Raw genomic sequence first — 12554 nt, 5'->3', positions numbered from 1 at the left:
AATGAAGATAGAATCAGCAAACAAACATCCAGTTTAATTGTTCCTGTGAAATGGAAGAATGTTAGAGCAGAGGGAAGTTTGGATAATAAGAATGCTGGATAATAAATTGGCATTTAATTGAATGATGAGTATAACTAGGAATCAGTTATTTCATTATATATGCCACAATATGCTGTTTCATGCAAACTGCATTTTGCATGTAGCTGCATGTAGTGTATGTTCATGTATGAAGTCAACATTTCAGTCATGTACTAAAGTGTAATCTAGGGATTATCTCTGATCATTATAACCCCCCTCCTCTGTCACTTATCAGTCCTAAGAATAGATCACAGCTGTAAAGTGCTCACTGTATATTTTCACTAGGGATAATTGTCACATTGATGAAGTTAATCTTGCACTTGGCCTTTCAAGTCCATGCAAGTTTAAGAATAGTTTGTACCCAGGGACTGAAATATAGATCGGCTGCTATTTTTGTGCTTGTTAAACAATCTGCTGTTGTTACCAAAGAATTTTAGTTGTAATGTTCTGACCGTTCTTGCTGCTTGATATTAGAGTTCATGCATTCAACTAAATGCTGCACATTTCAGACTTACCATGTCTGCTCAGAACTATTAGCAAATTTAGTCAGATCTGTCCATATGTGGCTGTTGCAAAAAGTTGGAATATTCAAATTCTGATTATCTGGATTCCCAATAACTTATATTAGCAGGTTATGTGTAATTGAGACATTCTGTATGTGCGGAATGATGTTTAAAACCAATAATTAACACTCATTCTAAAGCATGGACAGACTGACATCAGTAGCACAGCTGTAATCTGTTCATGATGAAACTGTCCAGGCTAAAAACTGGCCAGAGCTGATCCCGCTGACTGCTGGTGTGAACAGTAATGTTTATCTAATCATTTTGAGATGCAGGATAACAGGAAGGTGGTAGAGGAGAATGGTGCATAGGATATATTATATATGCCAAGAAAACAAGGTGACATTTTGATGGTGCATTAACCAAAGAACACAACACAATGGCAGCCCCACATTGATGCCAACAAAGAACACAACACAATGGCAGCCCCACATTGATGCCAACAAAGAACACAACACAATGGCAGCCCCACATTGATGCCAACACTGTGAAGTCATTGTCTTGTTGCTGCCTCCAAAGAATCTGAGACTTGCCTAAAAAGGTTTTTGCAACATGACTAAGAAAAAACTGCTTCATACAGCTTCTTACCACTCCAGTTAATGGTATGTGGCAATGCTGTGCTTCAGTAGATAATGGCAACGCACTCTAGTGAATTGGGCAGACCACCATGTTGCTTATGAGGAGTCCCATCACCAGTAAAGGCTCAAACCTGCACTTACTCATGACCATCCATCTTAGGATGGAAGGGAAGTGAAGGGAAGCAGGGCTTCTGGAGTTGAGGTTTCTCCAAAGTGATGGACCTGGCAGTGGAATTTTGGAATAAAGTCAGCAGTCTATGGCAGACGTGCATCTCCACCCCCCTGTCACCCCCTCCAACCCCCAAATATCTAGGTTTGACAGCTCCAGGATACTGTTGGTGATTGGTGGTCTCACGTGGTGTTCCACAGGGCTCGGTGTTGGGACCCTTGCTGTTTGTGTTATATATTAACGATTTGGACGTGAACATGGGGGGCACGATTGGGAAATTTGCAGATGACACAAAGATTGGCCGAGTAGTGGATAGTGTAGAGGATAGCCATAATCTCCAAAACGTTATAGATGTGTTGGTGGAGTGAGCGGTAAAGTGGCAGATGGATTTTAACATAGAGAAGTGTGAGGTCATACATTTAGGGAGGTCAAACAGTTACAGGGATTACAAAATAAATGGGAATATACTAAGAGGGGTAGATGAAGTGAGAGATCTTGGCATACAAGTACACAGGTCCCTGAAGGCAGCAGTTCAAGTAGACAAGGTTGTAAAGAAGGCATATGGAATGCTCTCCTTCATTGGCAGAGGTATAGAATATAAAAGTAAGGATATAATGTTGGAATTGTATAAAACACTGGTGAGGCCACAATTGGAGTATTGTGTGCAGTTCTGGTCACCACATTACAGGAAGGACATAATAGCTCTGGAGAGAGTGCAGAGGAGGTTTACAAGAATGTTGCCAGGGTTAGAAAAGTGTAGCTACGAGGAGAGATTGGATAGGTTGGGGTTATTTTCCTTGGAACAAAGAAGGCTGGGAGGTGACTTGACTGAGGTGTACAAAATTATGAGGGGAATAGATAGAGTGGACAGGATAAAATTGTTTCCCTTGGTGGAGAATTCGAGAACCAGGGGACATAGATTTAAGATAAGTGGCAGAAGGTGTAGGGGGGACATGAGGAAGAACTTTTTTATGCAGAGGGTAGTGGGTGTCTGGAATTCGCTGCCCAAGTTGGTGGTAGAGGCAGAAACTCTTTTAAAAAGTACCTGGATCTGCACCTTAAGTGCTGTAAGCTGCAGGGCTATGGGCCGGGTGCAGGAAGGGCACCTGGGTGTCCTCGGGCTGGCATGGAGAAGATGGGCCGAATGGTCTCCTTCTGTGCTGTAACTTTTCTATGTTCTATTAGCCAACCAGCCTGGATCACTAATGTACTGTGTAGCAAGAGCTGGGATTCTATCCAGTAATCTCCTGATAATCGATGCCTAACAGGTAACGTGGACCTGGTGGGTGAAGCTTAGCACTGTTGTGGGCTTGTAAGTTGCATGATTTCAGCTGGTTCCACTCTAGCATCATCTTTATGCACAGTGGTAGGTTCAACAAGCCTTTGTTTTGGTTACCTGTAACTGAGTTCTCCCTACATGGAGAAGTGAGATGGCTACCTATAGCAAGATAGCGTGTACTCAAAATTGGCAACTGCAAACTGCCATTGGCTTAGTTGAGTGTTTACATGACGATGCGACTTAGTGCCTTAGGTACCCAATCAGCCAAAGAAAAGCTTCACCCTTCACTGTTTCTACACTATATTTGCATCATACAGCTGGCAACCGTTGTTACTCCCAGTGGACATGCACCTGAAGTGCCCTAACCTCCAGGGCTATGGACCAAAGGCTGGGAAGTGGGATTAGGTTGGGTGGCTCGTTTTTCAGCTGGCGCAGACACGATGGGCCGAGTGGCAGTAAACCTTTTATGATTCTATGTTCACTGCCTTGCTATTGTCTGTATTGAATTTGATCCCAAGTTCTACCCATTTATGCTGCTCCCTCTGACTCCATTGCCCTCCCCCACTCCACCTTCAGTTTCATACTGTCTGTGGACTTAACCGATTTTCAGTCAGTTTCTGAGTTAAAGTTGTTCTTGGATTAGGTAGCTCTTTTTACTGCCCCAAGCCCAGGATCATTCACCTAGCTGGTACCCGCTGATGCTTTTCTTCAGCCAACATCTAATTCCCATCTAGATTTAAGACTGAATGCCCAAAACATTCAAATTTCATGGCAACTTTTCATGAGGAACTTCATTGAAGACAATTTTTGGAAATCTGGGAATGCCACAACATATAATGATGATGACCATGAAACCATTGTCAATTGTCGTAAAAACCCATCTGGTTCACCAATGCCCTTTTAGGGAGGGAAATCTGCTGTCCTTACCTGGTCTGGCCTACATGTAAGTCCAGATCCACAGCAATGTGGTTGACTCTTAAATGCCCCCTGAAATGGCTGAGTAAGCCACTCAGTCCTCAAGGGCAATTAGGGATGGACAGTAAATGCTGGCCCAGCCAGCGACACCCCCATCCCATGAATGAATAAAAAAAATATTGTTTTCCACATTTGACCTTGGATGTCATTTCCTCAAAAGCAACACTGAGGAGGTTATCAGGGGGATTTAATTCCTCTATAATATTTTGATCAGAGCAGCATTACCAACGATGAAGTGTGATATATGACTCTTTCAGTCCTTTGAAACTCAGATAAGGGGATCACCTGGATCGATGTCTCTTGTGCATATTCGCTCAACACCACCCATTCCTGGCAGTCAAACCCATTGATCGCTAAGTTATCCCATTCCCATCAACTGCAGTTAGTTCATCACTTGGTTACAAATCAACATGGCATGAAGCTAAATGGTGAATAGTGGTAGTGTTTCAGTGTCCTGGTGTTGTACTGGTGAATAGACAGTGAATACAGTGGTAGGTCAAGTTAAATAAAATGAGGGGTTGTTGGTTTTAGCCATATTGTTGCAGTAAGGAGGGTTGCTGTACAACTAAAGATATTTGGAAGAGAAATGAGGCAGGTCAAAGGCATTGGAAAGTTGCCTCAAGAATAGAGCACAGAAAAGTAACAGTTGAGACATATCAGCTCTGACAGATCTAACTGTTTAAGGTAAATGAATAGAACAAAAAGATGCTTCACAGCCTGAATAAATGTGTAATAGAAAACTGGGGAAAGCTGAGCAGTGCTGGTAAGTGAAGGGACAATGGGATGAAAGGGGAGATGTTGATAACTCTGCCTGTGATACACTGTCATACACTCAGCTCACCTCAGAAAACTGAGGGCCGACTGCTGGTAATTTTCAGCCACCAGTGGACATTGCATCAAACAGGCCATTGTGACTCATGGCCACTTGGAATATTTACCCCCATTTGAAAAACGGAAGCATAGAATTAGAGAGGGCACAATGCTAGAGTAGATAAAGAGCATTAAACAGTTTTTAAATCAGTCATTTTGTTTTTGTGCTTTTAGTCATATTGCACCTGGCAGAAAGCAGAATCACACCAGAGCAAAAGCATAAATACAAATAAAATCACAACGAAAACGGTACTTGTATGAAAGAGGGAAAGGAAACTCATGACATTTTTAAATACATACAATGACCCAGACTTCTGATCTCCAGATGGTCATACCCGGAGTTATCCCCAAGATGTGCTGAGTGCCCCTCAGACGTCCCCCTGCACTGTCTACACAGGAATTGCCCAGGAAGTCTGGATTTCTAATTCCCCTGTGTCTGGAACCTCCGAAATCCTGAGTTAGAGTCGGAGACTTCAGATGGTTCAGATTCATTTACCAGAATAGTTAACCAGGAAAAGTTAGAAGGATTAAAACCAGTTCTAACTCTTGGGTAACGATACTACTGGCCACCAACTCCCCACTGGATCCCCAACTACTTCCCCGACCCAACTACCCTCCCCCCACCCTAACCCCCGAACTACCCCCCTTGACCACCCACTGACCTCCAGATTAACCACCTGACTGTCCGACTACTTCCCAAATCTGACTACCCACTAACTCCCCAACCACCCCCCTGACCTACCCTGCCCCCCTACCCCCTCACCCACTTACCTTACACACTTAGCTTCTCTCCGTAGCATCTCAAAGTGACTTTGGGACCTTTAAACCTACCGGCTTATGGCAGCTAGTGCCGTAGAAAGGGGACATGGCTCAGCTTTCCCCAGTGATCCTGCACAACAAGGAAGGATTGCCAGAACAGGTTCGCTCCACATTTCCAAGGAGGCCTGGTTTGGAAGTCCGGGTGAGAAATGCAGACCTCCGTTGCAAGGTAAGAAAATAGGAGCGGAGTGGCAATCTGACGGTGACTGTCCCTCCTTGGAAGATTTGGCCCAATGTATTCTACAAAAAGCACCAGCTGTCCATCAACAGCTATTCACATCATTTTTGAAATACAGGACAATAGTTTGCAATTGAAATCATTGCCTTGCAGAGAGAAGCCACAAAGCTGCTGTTTTCAATCATTTTTGCTCTTTTCAGCTATTAGTCTTTTTGTTTGCAATCTCTGCTGTAATTCAAACACCCTTTCTGTTCTGTATCAAATGTAATCTTTCTTTGCATGCGGGTTGACATTTTGCAGCTTCTATTTAGCACTTGTTTGCTTTATGTCATGCAAATGTTTGATCAATTTTAATCTTAGGATTTGGAATGAAAGGCTAACTCCTTTAGACTGAAATTAGATGTATTTAATGTAACTTTTTTGCAGCAAGATCTGGAGAATTAAATGTTGAAGCAGTTTAACAAGAAGGTAAGTTTGGAACTGGATTAAGTTTAGTTTTTTTAAATTCTGATGCTCTATAACCTAACATGTCTAAGTTGATACTTGAGTTGCCTGCCTTTGTCTGAGTGCCTTGTGCTGTCTGCTTTAACAGTGGTTCGTCCGTCTGTCTGTCAATTGCACATTAAATCTTGGCAACGTTAAAAGCTGCATGATGGCAAATTCTAAAGATGGCAGAGAACTGAGATCAACATGACAGTCATTTTTCAGCCAACAGTCTGGAAGCAGTCAGAGTAGACTCATCATTATAACCCCAACCTTCACCCGCCTCATTAATTTCTACCCTTAGATTACTGATTGCACTTAAGTCCAAGCCTAGGGTCGTAAATCTAAACAAGGCAATGTGGAAGGGGTCTGGTGGTTAAGGTACACTGGGAAACTAGATTAGAATACATGACAGTAGATTAGCAATGGCATAATTCACAGTTTGCAGCAAATGTTCATTCAGTTGTAGTATAGGACTTGATTACTGATGAAAAGAGAGACATGTTGCCAAGGCTTTTTATCAAATATACATTCCCTAAGGAATAAAAATCACACAGGAAAAGTGGTCTGATCTTGGCTAATGAGAGAAGTTAAAGCTGGTATTATAGAGGTTTATAATGTGGCCAAAAAGAATAGTGAGCCTGAGGTTTGGGAGGATTTTAGAATTCAGCAAAATATGACCAAGAAGTTGTCAAAGAAAAGAGAAAATGAGAGTAAACCAGCAAGAGAGATTTAAAAAAAATGTAAAAGCTTCTATCGGCCTGTAATAGGAAAAGATTAGTGAAAGTAAATGTGGCCCATTGGAGGTAGAGAAATTATAATGGGGAATAAGGAAATGGCAGAGATGTTAAACAATTGCACTGTAACTGTCTTCACAGTAGAAGACACACAATAAAACATTCCAGAAGTAGTCTAGTGAAGGTCTAGTAAGAATGAGGATCTTGAAGATAGTGGTATCAGTAAAGAAATAATAGTGGAGAAATTAATGAGACTAAAAGCTGACAAGTCACCTGACCTGACAGCCTGCATCCTACGGTTTTAAAAGAGGGTGCATTGGTTTTCATCTTCCAGAATTATCTTGCTTCTAGAACAATCCCCAGGGATTGGAAGGAGCAAACTGTAAACTTGCTGTTCAAGAAAAGAGGGAAAGTGTAAACAGGGAACTATAGACCAATGAGCCTGACATCGGTAGTAGCGAAATGCTAGGTTCTATTATTCGAGGTGTGTAGCAGGGTACTCAGAACATCATAATGATTATAGGAAGCATCAACGTGAATTTATGAAAGGAAAATCATGTTTGACAAACCTGTTCAGCTTTTGATGTTGTAACTAGCTAACAAGTTAGAGGTGAAGTGAGAGTGACTGCCCTGGACATCAGGGCAGTACCTGACTGAGTGTAGCACCAAGGAGTTCCAGCAAACCTGAATTCAATGGGAATCAGGGGAAAAAGTCTCCACTGGTTGGTCATACCTAGCACAAAGGAAGATGGTTGAGATTTTTGGAGACCAATCGCCTCAGGACGTTTTTGTAGGAGTTCCTCAGGGTAGTGTCCTCAGCCCAACCATCTTCAGCTGCTTCATCAATGACCTTCCTTCTATCATAAGGTCAGAAATGGGAATGTTCGCTGATGATTGCACAATTTTCAGCACCATTCATGGCTCCTCAGATACTGAAGCAGTCCATGTCCAAATGCAGCAAGACCTGGACAATATCAAGGCTGGAGCTGACAAGTGGCAAGTAACATTCGTGCCACACAAGTGCCAGGCAATGACAATTTCCAATGAAAGAATCAAACCTTCTCCCCATGAAGTTCAATGGCATTACCATCACAGAATACCCCACTATCAACGTCCTGGGTGTTACCGTTTACCAGAAATTGAACTGGACTAGCCATATAAATACTGTGGTTACAAGAGAAAGTCAGAGGCAGGGAATTCTGCGGCAAATAACTCACTTCCTGACTCCCCAAAGCCTGTTCACCATCTACAAGGCACAAGTCAGGAGTGTGATGGAATACTCTCCACTTGTCTGGATGAGTGCAGCTCCAACAAAACTCAAAGCTCAACATTATCCAGGACAAAGCACCACTTAATTAGCATTCCCATCCACCACCTTAAAAAAACATTCACTCCCTCCTCCACCAATGCACAGTAGCAGCAGTGTGTACCATTACAAGATGCACTGCAGCAACTCACCAAGTCTCCTTAAAGAACTCCTTCCAAACCAGCAATCTCTCCATCTAGAAGGACAAGGGCAGCAGACACATGGAAACACCACCACCTGGAAGTTCCCCTCCAAGCCACTCACCATCCTGACTTGGAAATATACCACCGTCGCTAGGTCAAAATCCTAGAACTACCCCGCTTACACCACAGGGACTGCAGTGGTTCGAGAAGGTAGCTCACTATCACCTTCTCAAGGGCAATTAGGGATGGGCAATAAATGCTGGCCCAGCCAGCGCTGCCCACATCCATGCAAGATTGAAAAAAGGACCTGATGATTCTTTACATGGCCCAGCCAGATCTGGTGGTAGATGGGTAAACTAATTGTCCACCATATCCTTTCAAGTCTGCATCCTTTGGACTTATGCGAATGGAACAAATCAGTAGCTGCAGAAATGTTGTGGTGAATGGAGGGCCAAAGGCTAGGTAGCTGGGGTTTTGAAAGCAGTTGTAAGTGAATTGCAGATAGTGTTTTTTTCACAGGGACAGATACAGGAGGAGGTAGGGTTGGGGTGTGGAAGGGGAATGTGGGTGGTGAGTGATGGAAAGAAGTGATCAGAGATACCCCATCTATGATTTATATGATGGGACCAGCAAGACCACATGAGATGACGAGGTCAAGGGGGTGGCAATGAACCTGGTTTGGGGAGTTTAGATGGAGGGAAAGATTTATGGAGGATGAGAGGGCAGTGAACTGAGGTGCGAAACAGCATGAGGAGTCGAGATGGAGGTTAAAATCACCGAGGATGGGAAGTCATTCAGTGCAGAGGCTGAGGGAGGAAAGCAGTGAAAATATTTTGCTGAGAAAAATGTTATCTTAACTGGGAGGATGGGTAGAGAACGAGGATTTTCCATTAGAGGTGAGGGAGTGACTTGAATATGACAAGACTACAGTGATAATGTAATTTCAGTTGTCTCCCCAAAGGGAACAAGTTTTGCCAACCAAGGTGCATATCTAACATCAGTGCAAGGTCTAGCAATTACCTACAGTGCTTCAGCAATTGTGTCCTTCTAGCTATGCATTAACTATTCTGTTCTTTCACCTGCATGCTCCCCAACCACTCTCATTCAATTCCTCTGTCAATGTTGTTAGTACAGTGAAACCTGGATAAACAGACTCCTGCACTCATTGGCAGACCCAAATAACTTTGATGTTAAAATACAAAGGGGCGCTCTGAGACCACAGTCTCGAGCTAATTATAAACACCAGACACCTTTCAATGCACCAAGCTGCTTGACAATTTAAAACACGCCAACTGAGAGGTCAGTGCAAAGCTGCTGCAGAATTTGTGAATGGAACATTTTAATACACCTTATAACACATTATCCATAGTGGTAGATAGAGAATTGGATCCCTCTGCGATTGAATAACATTTTGTATCATTCTTTATCAAAGAATGACCATTTTGCAAATAAGGGCACCTGCAAAAAAAAATGTTCGTCCTGAGATGTCTGCAATTTACAGATTTCACTGTATTCCCTACTGTTACTTAAAGGTGTCCTGGTAAGTGATGCTAACATTTTTAAAAAGCAAGTTACTGTAAGAATTATTAAAAAGTAGCCAGTATTATCTGATTAAAAACAAACATCACTGAGGTAAAAATTATGTATTACTTTGTCTTAAGTTTTGCTTTAGTGTCTGTCTCTTTGAAGGTCAGTAATGATATAATATGGTGCAAGTTCGCACTAAGATTTCACACAGGTCAAGCCTGCATTGTTCAGAACCTCGCTTTAACCCAACATGTGATTTGCAAATGGGTCCAGATTCTAATTTGCTGTCAGTTCCCTTTCGATTGAGAGGTCAGAGCCTTCAAATCTAGGAGGAACTGTTAACTCCTCACCAGTTCATGAAAAAACTATGTTTCTGGTCAAGAGTGTGCAGTTGAAAAATTTCATGGGACAATTTAAAAACTAAGAAGCCAGGAGACTGTTTAATAACCTTAAAAATGATGGGTCAGAAGTCCTGAAAAATATGAAATACTACACATATTTTTTAAAAGCTTAGCTTTGCTCTTAACATTTATAGAAGATCACAATTTTTATCTACTATGGAGTTGGAGAAATATATAACTATTTAACAGACGATTCATAGGAACCTGAATGGACCATTCAGCCCCTTGAGCCTGTGCTGTACACGGGGTAAAATACTCCTTATTCTGTACTGCACGTAGAGACACAAACCTATTCTGTCATTCAAATAGATCGTGCTTATTTTGTATCTCAACTCCATTTACTTGCCTTTGGTTGATTACTCTTAATGCTCTTACCCAATACAAACCTGTTGATCCTAGTCTGAAAAATTTCAGTTGCCACCATGACACCTCCAACCAAACCCACATGCTTAGCCTTTCGGGGAGACAATTCTAGGTTCCCACTACCATTTCTGAAAAAGCACCTCCTGATTGTGCTCCTGAGCAGTGGAGATTTAGGTTTAAGGTTTTGCTCTCCTGTTCTGTTATCACCCACCAGAGAATATAGTCTATCAAACTCTTTTATCATTTTAAGTAATTGAGTTAGATCACCCCTCACACTTTGAAACTAAAGAGAATACAGGGCCAAGTTCATGTAACAAGTCACCATAAGCTGATCCTATTTAAGCGTTGGTACCATTCTAGTGACTCTGCATTATACTGTCTCCTTTTGGAGATGTGGTCTAACCGAGGCTCTGTACAATGGAAGGGTAACTTCCCCCTGTTTGTATTCCAACTCCCACAAAATCAAAGTCAACATTCTGTTAGCCTTTTGGGTTACCTTTTGTTCCTATGCATTTGCTTTTGTGCTTTATGTACCCAGAAATTCAAATCCCTTTACTCTTTCATGATTCATAATCTCTTAACCCTAAGAAAATAATCCTATTGGAGACAAATGATTGACTTCACATTTCCTCACATTGGACTCCACCTGTTACATTATTTGACTGTTTACTTAGTCAGTTTACACCATTTTGTTTCTGCTCCTGTCAACTCACTGTCCCTTGTAACTTGGTGTCATTGACAAACATTAATATGCAACACACTATTCCTTTATCCAGGTTACTGGTATTTCTGCTGAAAAACAGAGGAGTCAGTAGAGATCCCTGGGGAATCAGAGAACATTCTCTTTAACCCTACACCCCATCTGCTACCTCCCAACCAATTATTAACCCGCAAGCTCATTATTTGTTTGATAAAATTGCCTCATGATTCTATTTAAAGTTTAAAATATCTAGAGCTATGTGAAAGCTAATAGCAATTATTAAACAGGGTTTGTTAAATACCTTACATGCTTATCATGTATTTAAGATTAGAGAACAGAAACAGTTTGGGGAGTTGGGACTGACCCATGAGAGTGATATGAGAAAGAGAAGTCAAAATATTCAAGGGTAAGAAGATTAGAAAGACTCAAAATATCATAAACCCAGGAATGACAGATTAAGCTCTTAATGATCAGGAACTTGTTTCAAAGGAAATTTCCAATGTGCCTCCAGTCTTTATACCCATATTCAGCGAACACATTATTGGGCTTGTATTAACTCAACTCAATAGCACTGAGAATAATCTTCATGTTTTTGATTTTATAGAATTACCAAAAGAGACACAAGCTGATGGAGTTGAGAAGAAACCGAATGTTTGCCACTAATGAAGACGACGCCTTACTCTCTAGAGGAAACCAGCAGAAACCAGGGTTGTAAAAATGAAGAATTTATTTGGAATTTAGAAATATATTCTCAAACTGCATTGCACTTTGATGGAGATTCAGTTTCAGCTGGCTCTGTGTTGAAACTATTGTGATTGTCTATTTCTTGTGTTTTGGTGTTAATATTGTCATTGGATATAGTCTAAAAGCACAAATGGTAAAGTTAATGGAGCACTGTCAACACTGTTAAAACACTGCATTAGGCCTATTTATGGAGATTGTTGCTGTGTTTTGGTGATTATTGCTAAACCTGGCTAAATATCATCACTGAATGGAAAAATTGTAAATATGCTTTTGTAAATAATGCAAAATAAAAATCTTAAATGTTACAATCAAAATCATCCAACATGTTTCACGGGTTCTTTTTAATATAAACACTGGACCCCAGATGTATGAGCTGTATGTAACAGGGCTAGGAAGACTGAGACAGGCATCCTGCTAAAGCCATCCATAAAGGTTTAGGAGATACTTACTTAATGATTCTACTGAAATATTTTCAATTTGCTTCCTTCAAGCCAGAAGTCAGTTGTACAAAGAATCATCTTCTCCTTAGGCAGTCCCTCAGGCTTGAGGATGATTTGCTTCCACTACAGTTCACTGGGTGCTGAGATGGCCGATAAGTCCAGTGTGTGACAGACACTGTCACGTGTGGCAGAGCTTGAAGA

At 41.5% G+C, this 12554-nt stretch overlaps 1 protein-coding gene across 12 annotated transcripts in view; it reads left to right on the top strand.

Annotated features, from left to right (window-relative positions):
* Positions 1 to 12227, top strand: part of LOC144690357 (rap1 GTPase-activating protein 1-like) — a 573401-nt gene extending 561174 nt beyond the window's left edge. For 9 of the 12 annotated variants that reach the window (XM_078557766.1, XM_078557759.1, XM_078557767.1 and 6 more), the window contains one exon: positions 11774 to 12227. In XM_078557766.1, coding sequence (XP_078413892.1) covers positions 11774 to 11884 — 111 coding nt within the window. In that variant the 3' untranslated portion in view covers positions 11885 to 12227. Of the gene's footprint in view, positions 1 to 5935; positions 5978 to 11773 lie in introns of all 12 variants that reach the window. The other 3 variants (XM_078557769.1, XM_078557765.1, XM_078557762.1) reach the window with 1 other exon arrangement.
* Positions 12228 to 12554: the final 327 nt, after the last annotated feature.

Source organism: Cetorhinus maximus, chromosome 15, assembly GCF_964194155.1.
Source record: "Cetorhinus maximus chromosome 15, sCetMax3.hap1.1, whole genome shotgun sequence".
Lineage (NCBI taxonomy): Eukaryota > Metazoa > Chordata > Chondrichthyes > Lamniformes > Cetorhinidae > Cetorhinus > Cetorhinus maximus.
The sequence above is the reverse complement of the archived record's forward strand: the minus strand, read 5'-3'. Positions and strand labels throughout refer to the sequence as shown.